General features: G+C 36.1%; 3 protein-coding genes across 3 annotated transcripts; 1 reads left to right on the plus strand and 2 right to left on the minus strand.

The window, feature by feature from the left end:
* Positions 1–844: 844 nt before the first annotated feature.
* Positions 845–4584, minus strand: vtna (vitronectin a). Its single transcript, XM_059514276.1, has 8 exons — positions 4435–4584; positions 4232–4351; positions 3758–4150; positions 3007–3146; positions 2645–2801; positions 2406–2558; positions 1833–2321; positions 845–1213 (listed from the first exon to the last, which is right to left on the minus strand). The coding sequence occupies exons 1-8, from the start codon at positions 4484–4486 to the stop codon at positions 1092–1094; spliced, it is 1626 nt and encodes a 541-aa protein (XP_059370259.1). The 5' UTR covers positions 4487–4584; the 3' UTR covers positions 845–1091.
* Positions 4585–7556: 2972 nt separating this feature from the next.
* sarm1 (sterile alpha and TIR motif containing 1) lies at positions 7557–14574 on the plus strand. Its single transcript, XM_059514277.1, has 8 exons — positions 7557–8601; positions 9564–10182; positions 10893–11105; positions 11216–11307; positions 11394–11720; positions 12219–12408; positions 13777–13898; positions 14087–14574. The coding sequence occupies exons 1-8, from the start codon at positions 8144–8146 to the stop codon at positions 14205–14207; spliced, it is 2142 nt and encodes a 713-aa protein (XP_059370260.1). The 5' UTR covers positions 7557–8143; the 3' UTR covers positions 14208–14574.
* Positions 14575–15805: 1231 nt separating this feature from the next.
* Positions 15806–20332, minus strand: slc46a1 (solute carrier family 46 member 1). Its single transcript, XM_059514278.1, has 6 exons — positions 19897–20332; positions 18503–18894; positions 17958–18418; positions 16798–16881; positions 16540–16696; positions 15806–16347 (listed from the first exon to the last, which is right to left on the minus strand). The coding sequence occupies exons 1-6, from the start codon at positions 20182–20184 to the stop codon at positions 16284–16286; spliced, it is 1446 nt and encodes a 481-aa protein (XP_059370261.1). The 5' UTR covers positions 20185–20332; the 3' UTR covers positions 15806–16283.
* Between the last annotated feature and the right edge of the window lie 1136 nt (positions 20333–21468).

Raw genomic sequence — 21468 nt, forward strand, 5'->3', positions numbered from 1 at the left:
ATATTTCTTAAGCAGCAATTCGGGATATTAGAATGATTTCTGAAGGATCATGTGACACTGAAGACTGGAGTAACAATACTGAAAATTCGTCTTTACCATTACATGCCTAAACCACATTTTAAAATATATTAAAAAAGAAAAAGTTATTATAATTTTTAATATTTTACTGTTTTTTTACTTTATTTTGATAAAGTAAATGCAGAATTAGTGAGACAGAGAGACATCTTTTAAAAGCATTCTTACCAACCTCAAACCTTTGAACAGTAGTGTAGATCAGTAGTGTAGATTGAAAAAAATAGAATTGTCTTAAAGGGTTAGTAATTGCATGTCTTGGTTTTTGACATCTTTTTCTCTATGCACAATAAATAAGGATTAGTCCTTACATGCATCACTACAACGAAGTTGTTCTTGCCAGCATGACACTGTGTGATTACTTGTGTGATGTAAATGAATTCAATGCCTGATATTGGCAGTCAGCTCAGTGTTTTCTTTGGTAAAAGCAAGAAAACAATAATAAATGGAAGAATTGTGCCAAAACAGACTGGAAATGTAAATGGCATTGGTTATTTGCAGTAAATGACAAGAAAAAAATGTCAAGAAACCCTTTCACTGTGTTAAAAAGGATGTTAATACCCTTAAGAGGACTTTCAAAGGTATAACCTAATAAAAATATGTATACATTGCAATAATTACCGATACATCAAAAAACCTTGCTGCAAGGATTGCAAAACTGTTTCTCATTAAAAGCTGTTGCAAATGTCATAGCAACTTTAGGCTTTTGTAAGCATCAGTAAAAAATTTTTTTATCCCTCTCATGCAATTACTCTATAAAAATCAGAGTATCATTTTATAATAATAATGTTTATTTGAGATGTTTAAGACTGTAAAATGCATGGTGGCCATTGAGAATAATTAATCAACACAACAATTAGGGAGCAGTTTAATCTCTAGGGGAGGAGAACATTATGAATGTCATTCTTTTTGTGGAGAGATTGTAAAGGGGTCTACTGATCACACGTCTCATTGACCGTACAAATGCAGCTTAATTTTCTTGTATGATAAATACTATTACATGTAATTTACAGGTGGATTTATCTCTTTTCTGCTTCTGGTTTGTCTTTGCAGCCAAGCCAGTATTTTCCAATAGGTCTTGGATATGGAGGGTTTGCATAGTCAACCCGCTTCGTTCGAAGATTCACTCTGTAGTACATATCTGTAAAGAAAAAGTTTGAATCTGAATATCTAAATATAATAATCATGTTGATTTCAGTTCCTCCTTTGAAATATATAATTTCTGTCATGACAATTCTCTGTGAGTTTTAATGTTTAAAGTAATAAACATTCAGTGTAAATGTGATTGGTCTTGGCGGAATTGATCTGCTATGCTGCTGCAGCAGAGCAATTACCAATACTTGCTACTAACACATCCTCAACATTCTGCTGTGAGCATATAAGAAATACTGCTGCTGCATATATAGCACATACGAAATAACCCCCATATATGACATACACTAAATCACCCTGTAACATATCTATACAGGTGGAGCTGGGGAAGGTGGAGGGTTTCTGAAGCACGCTGAAACTGCAACAGCAAGCACTAACTGAGTATCTGAATGTTGAGCAGCAAGCTCATTGGCAGCTGATATGAAATAAAACCAATCAGCTGCACCATTTGAAGGATGTAATAGTATCAGATTGAGTTAAAACCTATCGACCTGTGCCATCTAGAGTTTCATGACAGAACTTGGGATATGAATATTAAATTATCATGTTGATTTCAGTTCCTCCTTTGAATAATATAATATAATATAATAATCATGTCATATAAGTACCTCCTTTGAAGAAGTAGACGCTCTGTAAAGGCTGACTCCTGTGCAGTATGTCATAGGCGATGTCTTCAGAAGGTCTGTACCTGTAGTCATAATCATAGTCATTTTGTCTATGATAATAGTCTCCTCGTCTGTCCTGGTCTCGCCACCTGTCCTGCCCAAACCTCTGAGCAAACTCCTGTCCAATGCTGATCCCCCTCTCTGCCATAGTCTCCCAATATGGTGACCTATTCTGTCTGCGCCTAGAGCCCCGTTGCTGGTCCCACTCCTGCCCATAACGTTGGTTCCACTGCTGCCCATACTGTTGGTTCCACTGCTGCCCATACCGTTGGCCCCACTGCTGGTCCCAATCCTGCCGATTTCTGTCCTGACGCCTTCTGCTGGGCCATCTCGGAGTGATGTAGAATCTGCCGGCTAGTACAGCATCCACGGGAGATTTGATTCCAACCCAGTCTTTGTTGATGAAGTGATGGCCACCATGATGACTGTGAGCTGGAAGAACGTAGTTAAAAGCTGAGTTATGGAAGCTGTCTAAGGTTCAATTTATTTAGGTAACTTCCTTTAAAATAATATTACCTCCACCAAAGAGCTGGTTGAAGTGCTCAACCCATCGGTCATAGTAAATATTAGTGTATCTGCGGAAGAGTGCTGAGGGAGATCTCAGTGACATCTGAACGCACTCCTCATGGGATGGCTGGTGCTTGAACTCATACTGGTAATACTGGTCTCCTAGAAAAGAAGGAACATGCTTTGTTTAGTAAAGGTAAATGAACTTGTCAGTAAATCCAGATGGATTCTTTAGGTTAAGCACAAACCTTTAAAAAAATAAACCTTCTCTTTGCCATGATGGCTGTGAGCAGGAATGGCAAAGGCAGCATCCAGATGGTCTGGTATCTTCTCAAATCCCACAGATATTTCTCGTGGGAAATCTTCATCTAGTACTCCATCTTCAAACCTCCAGTATTTTTTACCCTTGGAATAATAAAACATATTGTCATTTACAATCATTCATTGAAACAGATTGAATAATTCTGATTAATTAAATTAATTTAATTAATTCAAATATATTGTGACTATTTATTATACTGTAAATAACATAGGGAATCATTACATACTGTATGCTAGAAATTCGAAATGGTTTCTATTATAATAGATATAAATGTGAGGTCATCCATACTTTGAAGATGTATGTCTTTCCTTGGCAGTTTATGCGAGTGAAGGCAGCATCTATTGGACCTTTTATTCCCCAGGTGTCTTCAATGAGCTTTGGGTACCCGGGTAATACTAATTTCTCATCAAGCTCAAAAAAATATTGTCCTCGTAGACAAACATATCACATATTAAATTAGAAACACAATGTGTAAAAAAGAATAAATAAATACAGAAAGAACTATAAGAAGAAGAACAAATAATTATCTGTCATAACAGTACATTTTAAAACATTTTATTGATTATTTGTTTAATGTTTTATTTTCCTTTGACCTACTTTCCAGGGTTATTATGGTTAACTAAAACTAAAGCCATAAATTATATTTGTTACTAATAATAAAATAAACCTTAACAGCAATATTTTTAATTTTCATTTAACTGATGTACTAAATTAGTAAAACTGAAATACAAAGCAATACAACTATACACAGTAGACATGTAAAAAATAAAACTAATAAAATGACAAAAACACAATAAAATCAAAACTTTAACTAAGATTAAAAAGAAAAATAATACCTAAATCAAAATATTAATAACAAATCTCAATAATTAAATGCTGCTCCCTAGCCATTTTATTTTATATTTTCAAAACATTTGCTATTAATAAATACATTGTATGTACATTTTTATATTACTGTCAAAAAATTATCCTAAAAGAAATTGAAAATAATTTTGTATAATATTCACATTTTTGTTCTTCTTTGCTGTAAGGCACTTACCTCTGAATGCGTATACAGAGCCATTTTTGAGCTGCATGAAGGAATCAAAGGGTCTGCCACTGCAGACTTCAGCGTCAGGGTCTTTGGCTTTTGTTGGTGTGGGTTCAGCAGTTGAGGTTGTGCGTGGAGTAGTGGCTGGATTATTAATGCTGGCGGCTAATCTAAATTGTGTATTTGGAGTGGCAGCAGTGACAATCTCCGGTGTTGGGTTATCACTTAACGTCAAATCCATGATTTGTGGAGCTGGTGTTAATAAGCTGAATATTTCCGCAAAGGTCGCTGGAGATGGGGTAAAAATTTTGTGCTGTGATCTGGATCTGTTTGGCGCCTCTGTGCTGTTTGCTTCCTCATCATAATCATCCTCAGGGTAAGAAGGAAAGGTGTCTCCACGAGCTGCAACAAGAACAGTTTCTCATCCACGTTTAGTTTTGATTTGTTTAAATTGAGTTTAAAAAACCAAACCGGTAAACTTACACCTAATACGACATAAGGATTCATAGTCTTTGCAACAGCTCTTGTAGTATGTGCACATAGAGTCACACTGGCAGCTCTGGGTGGCATCAAAACCATTTTCACAGCGTTCAATACACGACTCTTAATAGAAAAAAAACAGCACAGTTCCAAGATAACAGAGAGACTATATGTCCAAAATATTACTAGAAAGTAAGTATTCTTACCTTCAGTGGCATATGTGAAGGAAATCAGTCCTAGCAGCAGAAAAAGCCTCATCCTAGCGTCTCACAGTGAATGCAACTGAAGAACTGAGACCATCAGGACTACAGGAATCAATAGACTCAGAGGTCACTCATCCACTTTTGTTTACTTGAACTTATTTGCAATATGCTGTCATCTTTGTTTAACTGTAATCATTAAAACAAGACGAATTGTTTTGCAATCTGATAATATAAATTTGAAAAATTTGTTTTATGAGCACTACTTTATGTAACTTTTTTTTATTTAAGTTTATTAGTATTAGTTTTTTTTTTTTGGTGGTGGTGGGTTAGACTACACTATTTTTTGAGTGATCAATATAAAGGTAGCCTATAGAAATAAATAATGGTTGTTTCAAAATGTCAGATATAGTCTGTTTAACAAAGTCCACTATGATGTCCTTTACTAAACTAATATGGGAGTGTATTGCTTAAACTTAACCCTTTTGAACTCTGTGAAAAGTGAATGATTAATAGATCCATAAACACCATTCTGTTACTTGTCAGCGTCCACACACAGACAACACCTTACACAACTGCTTACAAATATTCGTTGTAGCCTATACATGAATAAGTCAAGCTGGGAGATTTCAAAATGTAAATTTGTAAATCCTAGTTTAGCGTTATTATTTGCACAGCCTATTTCTTGCTTACTTGTTTCTTTCGAACACGCAAAAAAAAAAAAAAAAAACCTGATTGTAGCCTACTTGCCTGTTTCGTCATGTAAATCGTTGAATAATAATACAAAAAACGCTGTCTTATTCTCTCATGTGACCGTGTAACGTTACCTTTGGATAATTCCTTTATTCGGATTATTCATTTAGTTATTTTTGTGATCTATATATTACCAATAAAATTATGATTCATGTTATTGATTTACATGCAGCTTATTATTTAAATATTTTTATTTAAGCGTTTTTAGTCTGGACTTCTTAAATCTGTCACTTAAATAACCCAAGACAGCGCCGTGCTGTATGGGAATGTAACTGCGCGCTCAAATTTAGGACAGCGCGTGCACAGCAGATCTGCGTCTGAGAGGACCGAACGTTACTTCGAAGTGAGACATGTTTTAATTTCACAACTGTTGTTCAATACTTGTGAAAATGTAATTTAAAATGAAATGTTTACTTATGTCGTCTGACAGCAGTAACAACGCTTTTTTTCAGGGGCTTTTTTCATCTGACAGGAAATTTAGTTTTATCAGGTAAGACTCCTTACTTCTTAACAAATAAAACGTCTTTTGCGAAAATACATTTGTATAAAGTACATGAAAAGGTTGTTTTAGGTTTAATTTAATTTAATTTAATTATTTTAAGGTACACAGCACTGGTGGCGGTTGGAATAACCATAGCAACAATGTTGCCTGAAGAAGACAAAGGCCCGGCTCTCCAGTACGTCAATTGAGAGTACTGTAACAATCTCATTCCTAATGTCTTTATCTGAAGTGTTTTTTATAATATTTATGCTTCTGTAATTATTTAATATGTCTTGATCCATGCGCGATATATTTATGTTTTAAGTAACTTATGTTCTAAATAACCAAGTTAAGCGTCTGGAAAACACTTTGTTGTTGATTTGAATGTACATGTTCATGTAAGTTACTGCATGTCCGCCCAAAGAATATAAAATAAAAAAAAATAAAAAATTAACTGGTTACCAACCATTGTTTTAATACAAATAAATAAATAAATAAAACAAAAAATAAAACACACAAACACACACACACACACACACATACATACAAACTAATGGTTTATAATGGTAAGCCTATGACATGACTTGTCTTAAAGGGGTCATATGATGCGATTTCATGTTTTCCTTTCTCTTTGGAATGTTACAAGCTGATTGTGCATAGATGAGATCCCTGAAGCTAAGCTGTCTTAGCTGGCTTGTGTACTGCAAACACATACAAGCTTCATCACCGTGTCTGTCACGTGACTCTGTTCCCCTTTCTGGCTTGAACTGATGCTAAAACTAAGGACATTATTGCATTTATTTTGAAAGATGAAGCTCATGATTATGGAAAGGGGCATTACATTTCTGACGAGTGCTTGTGGTGTTCGGCCAATCACAATGCACTTGGTCAGTTAGCCAATCAGAGCAGACTGCGCTTGTAAGAAGGAGGGACTTTGTAGAAAACTATTTGAGAGAGGTGGGGCACAGAGGACCTACAATAATGTACAGTATTTGAAAAAAGCTTGAAAAAGCTTGTCAACATATTCTGTTACACCAAATACACAAAATAATGATCTTTAAAAAAGCATCATATGACCCCTTTAAAAGGACTTGGGCCATACTGAGCTTTGCATTTTTCCCCATTCAAAACTATACGAGTGACATGTCTTGGGTATTTGTTGCTATGTAATAGAACGGAATGTGCAATGAAAAGTACAGGTTTATATTAACTATGCTTATTTTTATAAACATGCCTACTATCATGTATGTAGAGTTGTATGTAGAAGACATTTTTACGAACAGTGCAAACAAAAAAGCACATTAAAATGTAAAACGAACTTCTCTCACTATGAATTTAACCGGAAGCTATTAAACCTCTCCCGCTGTCAGATGTCTTAATTATTTAACGTACAGTATGGTTAAATTAATCTGTCATGAAACATGCTATGACAGCAATTTTGTAATTGAATATATTTGAACAATTAGCTTAGAAATTGTATTATTTATAAGTTAATTTAAAAACTGCATTATATTCAATTTACAATTACATTTTTTTTTAAGTTGAGTTTTGGTCATCTATTTAAAAATAAATAGTAATTAAATAAAAAATGTAAAAGTTATTAAAAAGTTTGGGTTAAGTTGTTAGGCCTAATTGTAATTTTATTTTCAATTTAATTAAAATTTCATTTTTAACTTCAAAACTAAAACTACCTTTAATATATATATATATATATATATATATATATATATATATATATATATATATATATATATATATATATATATATATATATATATATATATATATATATATATATATATATAATTAAAAATTATTATTAAAAATATATTGCGGATGTGGTATTTAGGCAGAAATATATTATAAACAATAAAAGCTTACGTTGCATACAGTCTTTGTCCACCAGGGGGCCTTGAACTAAAGTGGGACTGTGGTGCTGAGGTTGATTTCCGCTTCTGGCTTGATACACTGGGCGGGTCTATAAACAGACGCTGAGGATGCTTGAGGATTCATTATCAACGATCTTGACTTTATTTCAAATATAACGACATCACTGTGTTTTATTTTAATGTATAAGCATCGCTACAACTGGCTTTCACAGGAATCTGTCCGATGGTGGAAAAAAGGACATTGGAAATAGTCGTCTTTGTCTGACAAAACTCCAATTGCCAGTATACAGCGATACCAACCGGCTACTGTCTCGTTTTAACATCAAGCCATTCTGACAGCGTTATCTTGTTATTTGATGGTTTTTGGGTCCTTTCTAACAGTGGATTCTTAAAGCGTAACGATTGCTCTGACTTCATTTGTGTTTATTATTTTTCTCTGACATCCGCAGGATAATGAACTAAACTGTTTCCCACGCATTACACATTAATGATTTGCTTGGGAATGACAGCGACGCGATAATTTCTTTGTCAAGTCTGAAAGAAAAAGAAACATCAGAACTGTTGTTATAACAGAGAAACAGCTGGTAACTAGATGTTTTTGTCTCTTGTCGTTTATCTCAGCAAGTTTTGCCGTTATTTCTCCATGTTTAGCACTGACAGACTCACGGTTCCTGAATATGTCAGTAATCGGCTACACAAGCGGAGGACGAGCTCCGGCCCTAGTGCTGTGTCTCCGGGGATCAGCACCGACGTCCAGGCCGTGTTGGACGGCTCTCTCCCCGCGCTGCGCTCCGCCATCAAAACACTCAAGTCTTCAAAAGACACTGGAGATTTGGAGGAGACCCGTCTGGCCATTGCTGAGACTTTCCAGCTCGTCAAGGAGGCTTGGGTCCTGCCCACAGTGGGCCGACAGGTAGCGGAGGAGATCTGCAACAGGATCCGGCTGGATGGGGGTCTGGAGCTGCTCTTGCTGCTGCTGCAGACACCGCCAGAAGAAATCACATACGAGTCTGCCAAGCTCCTAGAGCAGATTTTGGTCTCAGAAAACAGGTAAGGAACATTCTTGATAAACTGTGTTGTTTGTAGGGCCTAAAAGTATTTGGAAGCAAGTCGCATTTAAAATGAATGAATGGCATTGTATTAGTCATAATATCAAAAAAAGTGGCACAAGCATTTTGCATACAGTTTATTTGGTTTAAAATGATTAGAAATGAGATGTACTGTTCAAAAGTAAGTTTTTTTTTAAAGAATATTAAGAATGTTTTTTGGTAAAATAAATATAAAAAGTAAAGGTGCTATAATCCATTAAGCATGGAATTGTATGCAGAAAATAATCATACTCCCTGAATAATATACTCAAAATCCTGAATAATATACTTAAAATAACTGTCCTGAGATATCATATGTGACTCTGGACCACAAAACCCATCTTAAGTAGCACGGATATATTTGTAGCAATAGTCAAAAATACATTGTATGAGTCAAATGTATCGATTTGTTTTTATTTTTATGCCAAAAAATCATTATAATGATAATGTTTCATGAAGATATTTATTAAATTTACTTCTTTGCATTCTAACTCAAAATCAGTGCTTAACTGTCAACTAATATTGTTATAGCCAGGGCTGAATTTTTAGTTCCAGTCCTGTCCTGCATTTGTACTAAAAGTAATAGATAGATAGATAGACAAATACCAAAAACAGGACAAAAAATAAGTTCAAAGTGACTGAAAAGCTACATCAACCTTGTTTCGTTTTCATCTGACAGGGTAATATATTCACCATAGTTATGCCACAGGTGTAGCGGGGTGTATAAATCGGCCCTAAAGGCACTAATTAATTCCACTAAAAATCATATTGGGACTAAGTGTCTTGTGTGATTTATTTGCAGGTGTCATTTGGTTTGATATTAAGTAATAATATATTTAATATTAGTATATAGCATATTTGTTGGATAAAAGGCTTATATGCATCCGAATTCTTTTAAATGCTTGTTTTTGTATTTTTCTGCAGGGACTATGTGGCACGTATGGGGCTTGGGGTCATCCTGAACCTGACCCGTGAGCAGGACGATGCCCAGCTGGCAAGGAGCGTGTCGGGCATCCTTGAGCACATGTTTAAACACACAGAGGAGACATCTGCGCAGCTCATCACTAACGGAGCACTGGACAGCCTCCTGTACTGGTGCCGTGGAACAGACCCTACTGTACTGCGGCACTGCGCTGTGGCCCTGGCAAACTGCGCCATGTATGGTGGGCACCGCTGCCAGAAGCTGATGATCGAAAAACAGGCGGCTGAATGGCTGTTCCCACTGGCGTTCTCCAAAGAAGATGAGCTGATCCGGTTTCATGCATGTCTGGCCGTGGCTGTGCTGGCGGCTAATAGGGAGATAGAGAAAGAAGTGGTCAAGTCTGGTACTCTGGAGCTGGTGGAGCCCTTCATCGCCTCGTTAGACCCTGAAGAGTTTGCACGCAACTTGTCGGACAGCGCAGACAGCATGCAGGGCCGTACGGCTGCAGACCTGCAGCACTTACTGCCCCTGCTGGACGGCACACGTCTGGAGGGGAAATGCATTGCTGCATTCTATCTGTGTGTGGAGACTAGTATCAAGTCCCGTCAACGTAATACCAAGGTCAACAATTATTTTTGTTTAAATACTGCAGATTTACAGGTTTATGTACTTAGACACTTAGTATAAATAATATATATCATAGAATGGCTAAACATATATTTATATAATATTTGTTATAAAATAAATTATATATATTATATATTTATATAATTTATTTTATTCGAAGTCAGAAGCATAAATAACAGCACTTTGTCTTTAAAAAATACTGCTGATTTGTATTTAATTTATCCAAAATATCAATAAAAGCTTTTATTTAAAATATAAATATTTACTGTACTTATTAATGTATTAATAACAGGCAAATATCATCAAGTTTTCAGAATTTATCATTTAGCTTACAATCTGCAAAGGAGTGGAAATCAGGATTATGCTTAAGAGGAGACCTTCATCTCAGGCAGAGATGAAGATAGGAATCATGTCTTTGTGATGTTTTTTATGATTCTGATTTAATACCGATTCTTTTCTGATTTGTGATTATGGGATAATATCAGACGTCTTCACCTTACAAATGGTTATCGAAAGCAAAAATAGTATGAAATGCACATCATATCTTGTAAGAAAGTGTGCTAGAACAAAACAGGTACAATTTTTTTTAAATCAGCACTCCAAAAACAAGTATTTCATTCAGTCAGTATGATGCAGGGCGCTGTAATATTTAAAATATTCCTACATTAAAATTTTTTTTTTTTCCCCTGGATCTTTCTACTCAGATATTTCAGGAGATTGGAGCTGTTCAGAGTCTGAAGAGAATCGTCATGTACTCCAGTAATGGAACCGTCTGCTCTCTGGCTAAGAGGGCCTTAACAATGATGAGCGAGGACGTCCCGAGGCGTATCCTTTCATCTGTACCCAACTGGAAGAGCGGAGAGGTACAGACCTGGCTGCAGCAGATTGGTTTCAGTACATTCATTGAACGGTTTCAGGTTTGTACACAGCTCCCATTTCCTGTGTGTTTAACCTCAGATAAAGCTGGAGGATATGATGATATCTTGAAGTTGTTTGTTGCTGTTTTGATCAGTACCATATCTTTCAGGAACTGCAGGTGGATGGAGATCTACTGCTCAATATCACAGAACAGGATCTGATCCAGGATCTGGGCATGACTTCTGGGCTCACTCGCAAGAGGCTAGTGCTATTTAAAATAAGTGAAGAAGAAGCATTTTTATTGTATTATCATAACCAATAGTAGTTCTCTGATAACTTCTGTACAGGTTTCTTCGAGATCTGCGTGTTCTGAAAACCTATGCAAACTACTCCACATGTGACCCCAATAACCTGGCAGACTGGCTAGCTGATATAGACCCACGATTCCGTCAGTACACCTACGGCTTGGCTCAGTCGGGAGTCGATCGGAACAATATAATCCACATTACAGAACAACAGTTGCTGTCTGACTGCAATGTAGAGAATGGAATCCACCGTGCAAAGATCCTTTCTTCTGTCCGCCGACCTGCTAAACCCTGCTTAACCGATTCCCAACCCGCGGGCCCTGATGTGTTCATCAGCTACCGTCGCACTACGGGTTCACAGCTTGCCAGGTCAGAGCTCAAATGAAATGGCTCTTAAGTGCCAACTCTTTACAGTAATGGCACCTATTTAGTTATCCAGGTTCTATTTGAATGAGAGTTAATGTATGCAAAATATATCTGTACATATTGATTACACATGCACATTTATCCTATTTTATTTTAACTTTTTACATTTAGGTTACATCTGCAATCATGTAACTCTCACTTAAAGTTAATATTTAAAATTGCTTAATAATTTTAATAACACCGTTCAATGTAATCTTTAATGTTCTCTTGCAGATCTCCAATGGAATATACTTGTTTTTTCTACTGTTGTGTGAAGAATGGATGTACTATTTTTCATTATGATATAGTGATTTCTAAGTTCAAATGTAAAATTATTTGAAAACATTGTTTCCGGTATTTTGCTTTTCATTTATTTAGTTACACAAAGTAGTATAGAATTTTAATATTGGCCAGTTATTGGTTGAAATAAACCCTGTCTCCTGTTCTTATCTTTCTCTGCAGCCTACTGAAGGTGCATCTACAATTGCGTGGTTTCAGCGTCTTCATCGATGTGGAGAAACTGGAAGCTGGCAGGTTTGAGGAGAAACTGATCACGAGTGTACAGAGAGCACGCAACTTCATTTTGGTGCTGTCAGCCAACGCGCTGGACAAATGCATGGGCGACGTGGCTATGAAAGACTGGGTTCATAAGGTTAGAAGCAGAAATCCTTCTTTGATCTAACTATATTCATAAATAATGTAGTGCTGGGCAGAAATTACTTGCGATTAATCGCATCCAAAATAAATATTTTTGTGTACATAATATATTTGTGTGTGCTGTATATATATATTAGGTATATATAAAAACACACACATGCATGTATATATTTAAGAAGAAAATGTAATGTTTATATATTAAATATTTTTATATATAATATAAATTACATGAATATAAATATATTAGTGGTGGGCATAGATAAATTTTTAAAATCTAGATTAATCTAACTGTAATCTTGGATTAATCTAGATTAAAATGGCTCATTTGAATTCTGCCGAAGGCATTCAGAATATGTATGCTACCCAAATAAAACAATGACTAAAAGTAAGTCTTTTAGAACGGGTTTCTCAAGACAGGTGGTGCATTAGACCAGGGGCTCATCTTCTGTTTCCAAAATGCATCACAAACTGCTTGAGAAAACTGTAAACGAATTCCACATTGCACAAGGTGCAAACAACCTTACGCATGTTTCACACATTATCCGTCTGCAGTGTGTATACTTTTCGTATTTTTTTACGCACCCATGTTAACGGATTCCAGTGTTCACGCGGTTGCAGTCCGTCAGTGCGTTCCAGGAGCGGTGCGTCTGCAGCAGTGCAGCAATCGTTCACGTACCGAGTAGCGGACTGCAAACGCGTCCTGTGTGAAAGCACAATGAGTATGTGTCCGTGCTGCTTCTGCACCACATACGAAACGCACACGGACTGCACACGCACTGCAGACGAATTATGTGTGAAACAGGCGTGCGTCTTGTCGAGATTTCCATTTGGAAGCTTCTTAAAAAAAATTCCCTGTAGCAAACCCGGCGGCTTCAGCTGCATCCATGTTAGCACGTCACGTTTGATGTGGTAATTTCACAGTACATACACATACACACTGGTTTAAAGACTCGTTCACGCCCCCTACAGATTCGGCTAGGTATGCACCCGTGCTAAAATATCAAGGTGAAAGTCATCATAGCTCGCGTAGTATAGACACAGCTCCCAACCCAACTTTGAGAATAGATTAACGGCGATATTTTTTTTATTGCCCGATAAGAGTCTTACGTTAACGCCGATAACGGCCCACCACTAAAATATATACATGTAAATATTTTCTAAATATTTGAAACTGGAGTGAAAATAACACTCCTGAAAGCTTCAGTCATTATCCCAATTATAATCTCTATTTGAGGATCCTTAAATCTGTTCTCAAAAGATGCCAAAACATCCTTCTGCCAACACCTTGAAATAGGTAATTAGGTGAATTAATATTGTCAGTCAGCTGTGTGAGGTTAAACATTTTGATTTACATTATCCACAGGAGATTGTCACCGCCCTGAGTGGGAAGAAGAACATTGTTCCTGTCACTGATAACTTTGTGTGGCCTGATCCGGCCTCTCTGCCAGAGGACATGAGTAGCATTCTCAAATTTAATGGCATTAAGTGAGTCAACACTCTGCCTGACTAAACATGTTTAGTCATTCTATGAAATACAGTATGCTTTCCACTGCTCAGTAACTTGTAGTTGTTAAAATTGTCCACCAGATCAATAAAAGCTTTTAATGTAGGAACGAATCTAAAATAATCGAATTGTAAAAAGAATTAACGTAAATCTCTTCTCAATGTCACAGGTGGTCCCATGAGTATCAAGATGCCACTATTGAAAAGATTCTACGATTCCTCAAGGGATGCCCAAGCCAAGAGCAACCAGATGGAGCCAAAACAGACAAAAAAGAGCCACAAAAGAAATAATACATACATCTGACCAATAAAAACCCATTTATTATGCCTAACAAGTAGGTGTTTCCAATAATGACCACCGCATAATCAGAACACACCTGCTTACAGTACCTCTCAGAGGCCAGTGTTTCCTTTGGTTGTATGCATGTAGCTGGTCTAGATAGATACATAAGTGTAACTTACCCAAAGATGCAATGGAATTTACAAGGTGCACTCACATTAGCAAAGTTTTGGCAGTATTTTACAGGGGAATAACAGTCCATCTCATCAATGGTGTAGCAATATATGAAGCATCTTTAATTTCAAACCGCTGTCTGTTGGTCGATGTGGTGAGTTTGTGTGACTAACCTGAACCCGGTGTGAAATCTCCATGGGGGAATTTTTCACCACCATATGATGGATTCTTCCTATACACTGGTTTAAATTTTCTTTCCGCAAAATTTGCTAAAGTAAATGTAACCGCACTTTAAAGATTATTCAGAGTTATTTACAGCTTTATGTCTGTCGACAGCATTTGTGGCTCTTCTAAATGACACCGAACACTCCTTAAATTGTGCATTAGTAGTCAAACTGTACTGACTGTGCTCCAAAAATTGTGTCATATGTAACGGACGTAATGCTTATTTTTATGAAATTCACACATCAAAACTCTTAAATTAAGTACTCTTTTTAACCTTGTTACACATACATTTCTGTAACTCAGGCAGCTGAACCGATTTCTGCATTACGATTAGTATTTATGACATCAGCATAAATCTAAGCATAGTCAATCCATAGTCAGGTAGTACTAGATAATCTTGAATTATAGTATTGTCAGTAGAGTTTTGAAAGACAGCCTTATGAAATGTTAAACCTCAGTTTATTCTAGTTCAGTTTATTAATCCAAAAATAGTCAATAATTTGTTTTCTAACTACAGGTTTGTGCAGGTTATCATTCAAAAGGCAAATGACACATTTTTCACCTCTAAGAATATTTCACAACAGTTCATAAAGCTCAATATTAATCATTACAGCCATTAATCACTTCACGCAGTATTAGAAACAAACCCTGAAACAACAGTTTCAGGACTCAAAAGACTAGTGTAGAGGCATTCTTAGGATTTGCGAGAATATTATGCAGCAATTTTAAGTCAATGATACATTTTCAGTCACTGTGAAAATGCAGATGAACATTTACTAACAGCTCTTAAGACCTCAGGCTCCCTGTTGTTGCCTTATGGTGTTTATCCTAATGTCTTTCAGGTGAAATGCAGCCTGTAAAATCTGTACAATTAAATAATGAAATGTTCTTTTTTCCAGAAATAAACAGCAATAAGGCTTGTTTTGGAAAACATCCAAAAACTTTATTCTCTTACATTTTTTTTTTGCAGTGTATTTTCTTGTATTAAACGGCTGAGATGACTGGCTTTAACAAATTCAGACATACACAAAACACAAAGATGTTTTTCACATTTTCACTTCCTGTTAGCATATTGCCAAACCACACAGCCATAAGCCATAAGAGTCTCACATCCACATTATTATCACCTGCCTCACAGATTTGAAATATCTAGAACACAACTGACAAGCTTGTTAGCAAAAGGAGGAACATCACTGTGATCGCGTGTCCTGAATTTGTAGTATGGCTTGATTAATATTCACAGTTTTAAATGTTTAATTTTCATAAAAAAGAATTACAAAAACAGCTTCCTACACTCAGCCGACCCAAACTCACGCTATTGGTTGAGCTAATGTTGCGGTGTCTGGCCGGTCAGAAACTGTTTTGATAGCACCACAGAGTCACAGTGTTAACACTTTTTGGCTAAATCTATCTACCACTGGCTTACTTTCAGTGTAAATGGCTGATGTCCAAAACTGCTGATGCTGGAATCGAATGAGGTTCACAAATTGCAGCCTCTTATGAATTAAGACTGAATTAATTTAATGAAAAATACAGTAAAACATTAATATGTATTGTAAAATACTATTATAAAATAAGTGCTTTCTATTTTTAACTTAAAAAATAAAATAGCGTTTATGTGATGGCAAGGCTGCCCTTACTCAATAAAATAATTTCTTAAAAAAAAAAAAAATTCATCATTGTCAGTGTCAGGATATTCCAGAGCCTTCTCTGTTTTCTCTGCTCTCTTTCTTCTCCTGGCAACCCAAGCCCCTGCACAAATCAAAGAGAAAAATGTTTAGATTAATATATAGGCCTGACATAAATAATTCTGTTTAAACGAAAATACGATATAAACTTTTAAATAATTTTAATATGGTTCATTTAGGCTGGGCGAATCTGTGTAAATTGAACTGAATTTACTTTACAAACTAAAAGCATAATTAATGACCAACGAGGGTTTACCCGATAATGCCAGCTGGGATAAAGAGGATGACGGCCCCAAAGATAAAGGGGAATCCTTTCATGAAGTGTAGTGTGGCAGGGTAAAGAGAGTTAAAGACCCCACTAGATACTAGTGAACACAGACCTTCCACACACGCCACTGAAGCAAACAGAGCACCTAGGATGAAGTAATAGAAAAAAAATTATTAATTAATAATAAATAAAACATTCCATGTCATTCAACACTATTCTTTGTGATGCAAAGCTGTTCTAGTTTACCTTGTTCTGAAGGGTCCACCAGCTTGGACAGTTTAGATCTCAGGACTGGGGTAGAGGCCATAAAAAGGAAGCACAACCCATATCCTGACAAAAACAGATAGACGAGCAGTTTCTGTCATTTCTGCAAGTTAATTTCTTTTATGCACATTTACCTACTGCAGCCACTGGAGGACAGTGTTAGGTTGCATCGGCACTCCATATATTTCAAAATGTCTTGAGACAACACCTTGACCTTTATCCTGTAATGTAGGACTATACAGTATATAAATAGTAGAACATTAACCTAATATCTTAAATGCATATTTAAGATTGTGTTAACCAGTAAATAATACATTTTAAAACTAGTGCAATCAGTATATACTAGCATAATCAATTAATAAATATTAATAAGAAAAGATTTTTTTACATTTTATAAAATGTAATATTTTAAAATATTATAATACACTTATATACAACCACAAATATACATATTGTATAGGCATATTCAAAAGTTTTAGGTCATTATGTTTTTTAATTAAATACTTTTAATCAACAAAAACCCACGAAGTTGATCAAAAGCGATAATAAAGACTTTTATACAGTTGCAAAAATAATCCATTTCAAATAAGCACTGTTCTTTTGAACTCTATATTTAATACCAATCCTGATAAAATTATTCAGCAGCACAAGTGTTTTCAACAATAACAGGAAATGTTTCATGTTTCTTAAACACCAAATCAGCATTTTAAAGTGATTTCTGAAGGATCATGTGACACTGAAGACTGGACTCTTCAGTGTCACATGAATGGCTGCTGAAATTTCAGCTGTCACAACAAGAATTAATGAAAATTTTAAATGCATTAAAATACCAAACATTTATTTAAATGTGCAATAATATTTTACAATATGAATGTTTTTACAGTATTTTTGATTAAATAAATTAAACTTTGCTGTGCATAAGAGAGTTCTTTCAAAAACACCCATATACACATTTGCACTTAAGAGGCTTTTGCATCTGAATTCTTCTTTATATATATAAAGATTTATATATATTTATATATATATAAATATATATATTTATATATATATATATATATATATATATATAAATATATATATGTATATATATATATATATATATATATATATATATATATATATATATTAATAGGAGATCTTACCTGTAAACATCAGAGCTGTAGTGTTAGCAACCGAAAACACAATCAAGCCAACTATATTAGAGGTAAGGCCGACTAAAGCCACCCAGGAGTCCTCCAGACAGCACTGCATGGCCCTCAGCCCCGTCAGGCTAGTGAGGTAGGCCAGATGCTTGGCCGCAGAGCCATAACCGATCAGCTCTGGACCCCAGCAGAGTGGAGAGCTCAACTCATACAGCACATAGAGGTCACTGCAGCCGAAATGTACAGACACCACCACAAAGAAGCAGAGAGTGTACAACCAGAGTTTAGTTCTGCGCCCCTGTGGTGCCTCAGATGTATAAAGGCGGTAGACGGCCTGGTGGTGCTCGGTGGAGAGGAGCTTCGCCTCTGGGTCAGGGGTCACCGTTTCAGGCACAAAAAGGTATGCGTAAAGGGCCGTTGCAAGATTTGTGGCCAATACCAGCCAGAATGGGTTGATATACCTAGAGGGTAACAAACAACATCGTTTTAATTTTTTTATATTGTTTGATTTTTTTGTATTGTATGATTGAAACGTTGATAAATACCCTTGTGCCCTTCGCCACTGTCCTCCGATGATGCTCGCAAACATACCAGCCAATCCCAGACAAGCCTCTAGTATCGCCACACGAAAGGTACGAGAACCCCTGGCACTTGTGTCAGCCACATATGCAAAGCAACCAGCCAAAATAGCATTGAAGTCCCCAGACAGGCCGCTGCAGATTCTCCCAATGAGGAACCAGAACACAGGCAGCTTCAGGTACATTACAATCAAATACACGGTCGCCTGAACAGCCAGGCCAAGGGAAGGGATGATCAGAATGAGACGCCGACCTGCATGGTCGCTCCAGGAGCCCAGCAGGGTCACCATGATCAGCCCTACTACAAATCCACCCAGATTGATGTACAGGCTCCAGTGTGCAGTCAGAGTCTCCACTTCCTAGATGAGGGAAACAAAAGACATATTAAATCATCTTTTATGACACTTTAGTGTTTGTTAGAGTTTACTTTTTGGAAACGTTTACTGTGGTCTTTTTAGTAGGCTACTTGACACGCAGCAGCCTCCTTTTGTGAGAGGGTTTTCGGCCAAAAATTTCGGTAAAATGAGTCACAAATTTTTAATTCACTAGGAAAATTAACTGGTTCATGTATAATTTGTTTAAGAATCAGACTTCAACGGTGCTGCAATATGTTTTTGATTTGGGGTAAACTGGTCCATTTTTGTGATTCACTAAAAAAGGACAGATTCATAAGTACCATTTGTTCAAGAATGTACTAGACAGGTTGCACTATATATTTTTGATTTACTGAATAATAAAAAAAAAGTCTCACAAAGTTAATTCCTTTGGGAATCAGAATTCACTGGTAGCGCTGTAGTATATGTTTTTTATTCACTAAAAATAACCAAATCGGTGTTATGAATTTGATTTGGTATAATAGTCCAATTTTGTGATTAAAAAAAAATCTTTTTGGAATCGGTTTACTCAAATAAACTGTGCATTACGCTTTTATTTCATTTTATTTTGATTCACTAAAAAGAACCGACTCACAAGTCAGCCATTCGTTCGGGAGTCGAACTACACTGGTAGCGCTGTATTTGTTGATTCTTTGAACAGAGCGCATCAGAAAAGTCACTTGGTCGGAGATCTAACAACACTGGTAGAGCTACATTTTTAATTGACTGAAGAAAAGGCGGCTCATGACAGTCATTTATTCAGGAATAGCACTACACTAGGTGGGCTTCATTGCACGTTTTCGATTCCCTAATTTTTTTTTTGCTCAGAACAGAAGTGTGATTCGTTCAGGAATCGAACTGGTAACGCATAGCATACGATTGGTATACTGGAAAATACCTTTATAACAAAAGTGCTGAAGCGGCAGATTTCTGAAAAAAAAAACGCTCTGGGTTCCAGACCCAGATCAAGTGTCAAATATCTGTTACCTTCTGCAGAGGATCTTGGACTGTAGATGCATTACATCCCCCTCCCTTTGTTCCATTATATCCCACATCTTCACTGATACGATCCCACAGGTACTGCGTGTACAGAGGCATCTGGAGAGCTATGGAGAACGTGGACAGGAACATAACGGGCTCCACGGTCACAGAAAACGGACACGAACACGGCGGTGAACGTTTGTTTTGTGGCACCTTAAAACAAAAACAGACTTTGCTGGAGTCACTCGACTCCAGGTCCTCCGCAATAATAGCGACGGTGTCTGAATCATCCATGATTCAAAGCGTTTAGAGTCCCAATGTCTAAATCACACTGACTACGACAAAACAGTGTTGACATAACCAATCTGAACAAACAGTTATTGCAAACTGCTGACAGTGACTGTTACAGAACGGAAGCTGCTGTGTTTCCATGCAGTTTGCTGTGCTGCTGTCGCCCCCTTTTGATACTCGTTGGAAACGACTCTTTGTAAATACAACAGAGTAATAATAGCCTACATCCATAGATTAAACAAAATCTTTTGCCATTTATTTTGTAAATCATTTTTATAGTATTTGTTGTTTATTATATTTCAAATAACAGTAAATACCTGAACTTTCTACAAGCATTTCGTATCAGATAAAGCACAAACCTATTGGGATTAGTGAACCAATTCTGTAATCAATGTGAAGCAGCAAATAGTAGAAATATTATTTATTTATTTAATTACATTCATGCCAGATCATGATTCAAGTAATAACAGGATTTTGAAGAGGAATGCACTTGGTTTAACCCCTCAAATAGGATTTATTTTTTCTCTGCAGGCCGATATATCGATTTCACTTGCTCACAGGAATTTAAAAAGATAAATTACTCTCTTTGTGAAATCCAATTTCAAACTAATCCACTACTTGAAATGAATAAGTAATTTACTTTGTGTACAATAATGATTAAGATACCTTATTTATTTATTTACATGTGTATTTAACTGTATAGAATAAATCATTTGTTTTTGATTCTCTGAAATGTTTTATGGAATGGTAGTGGCTTTATTTTGAATCAACTGCTAACAGTTTGAAATTCTGGGGAAATTTTACTTTATACTAAAAATGAAAATAATTTATTTTCAACAATTTTGTAAGTTGAGAATATCAAAGATAAAAAGAGGTGAAATCTAGTAAATTGAACATTAGTGTACCTCAGTGACATTATACTTAGAAAGTGCTTTCAAAATAACCTGCGTTGTCGAGTCATTAAAATTTTAGCAATAAAATTGATGTCACACTGTCCTCACATGGGAGTGCCATGAGAAAAACGTTTTTTTTTCTTTTCCTTTCTTTTTTCTTTTCCTTTCCCTTCTTTTCTTTTTTTTGTGTGGGACATTCAGCTCCTCTGATAATATCTATGAGATCATGTTGCAGCGACAGAGAGAAAAACAGATAGATGACTATACCTCTTTTAAGTGCACTTTGTCATTTGATGAGACCAAGGTAATGGCAGCTATTCAGTTCAGCTCCTCATTAAAGACAGATTACACTGACAGATACAAACATTTGACCTTTATGAATGGTTTTCCAATA

Source organism: Carassius carassius, chromosome 28 (genome assembly GCF_963082965.1).
Source record: "Carassius carassius chromosome 28, fCarCar2.1, whole genome shotgun sequence".
NCBI lineage: Eukaryota > Metazoa > Chordata > Actinopteri > Cypriniformes > Cyprinidae > Carassius > Carassius carassius.

Bases quoted from the DNA above. Each gene is read 5' to 3' on its own strand.
- vtna (XM_059514276.1), bottom strand. From the start codon at position 4,486: ATGAGGCTTTTTCTGCTGCTAGGACTGATTTCCTTCACATATGCCACT. The intron at 2,802-3,006 runs GTATGGATGACC...TATTATTCCAAG, and splicing joins GAAAGACATACATCTTCAAA to GGTAAAAAATACTGGAGGTT. The intron at 2,559-2,644 runs GTTTGTGCTTAA...CTTCTTTTCTAG, and splicing joins GAAGGTTTATTTTTTTAAAG to GAGACCAGTATTACCAGTAT.
- sarm1 (XM_059514277.1), top strand. From the start codon at position 8,144: ATGTTTTTGTCTCTTGTCGTTTATCTCAGCAAGTTTTGCCGTTATTTC. The intron at 8,602-9,563 runs GTAAGGAACATT...ATTTTTCTGCAG, and splicing joins ATTTTGGTCTCAGAAAACAG to GGACTATGTGGCACGTATGG. The intron at 11,308-11,393 runs GCTAGTGCTATT...ACTTCTGTACAG, and splicing joins TCTGGGCTCACTCGCAAGAG to GTTTCTTCGAGATCTGCGTG.
- slc46a1 (XM_059514278.1), bottom strand. From the start codon at position 20,184: ATGGATGATTCAGACACCGTCGCTATTATTGCGGAGGACCTGGAGTCG. The intron at 18,895-19,896 runs GTAACAGATATT...TCCCTCATCTAG, and splicing joins TCCAAGATCCTCTGCAGAAG to GAAGTGGAGACTCTGACTGC. The intron at 16,348-16,539 runs GTAAACCCTCGT...TGATTTGTGCAG, and splicing joins ATCCCAGCTGGCATTATCGG to GGGCTTGGGTTGCCAGGAGA.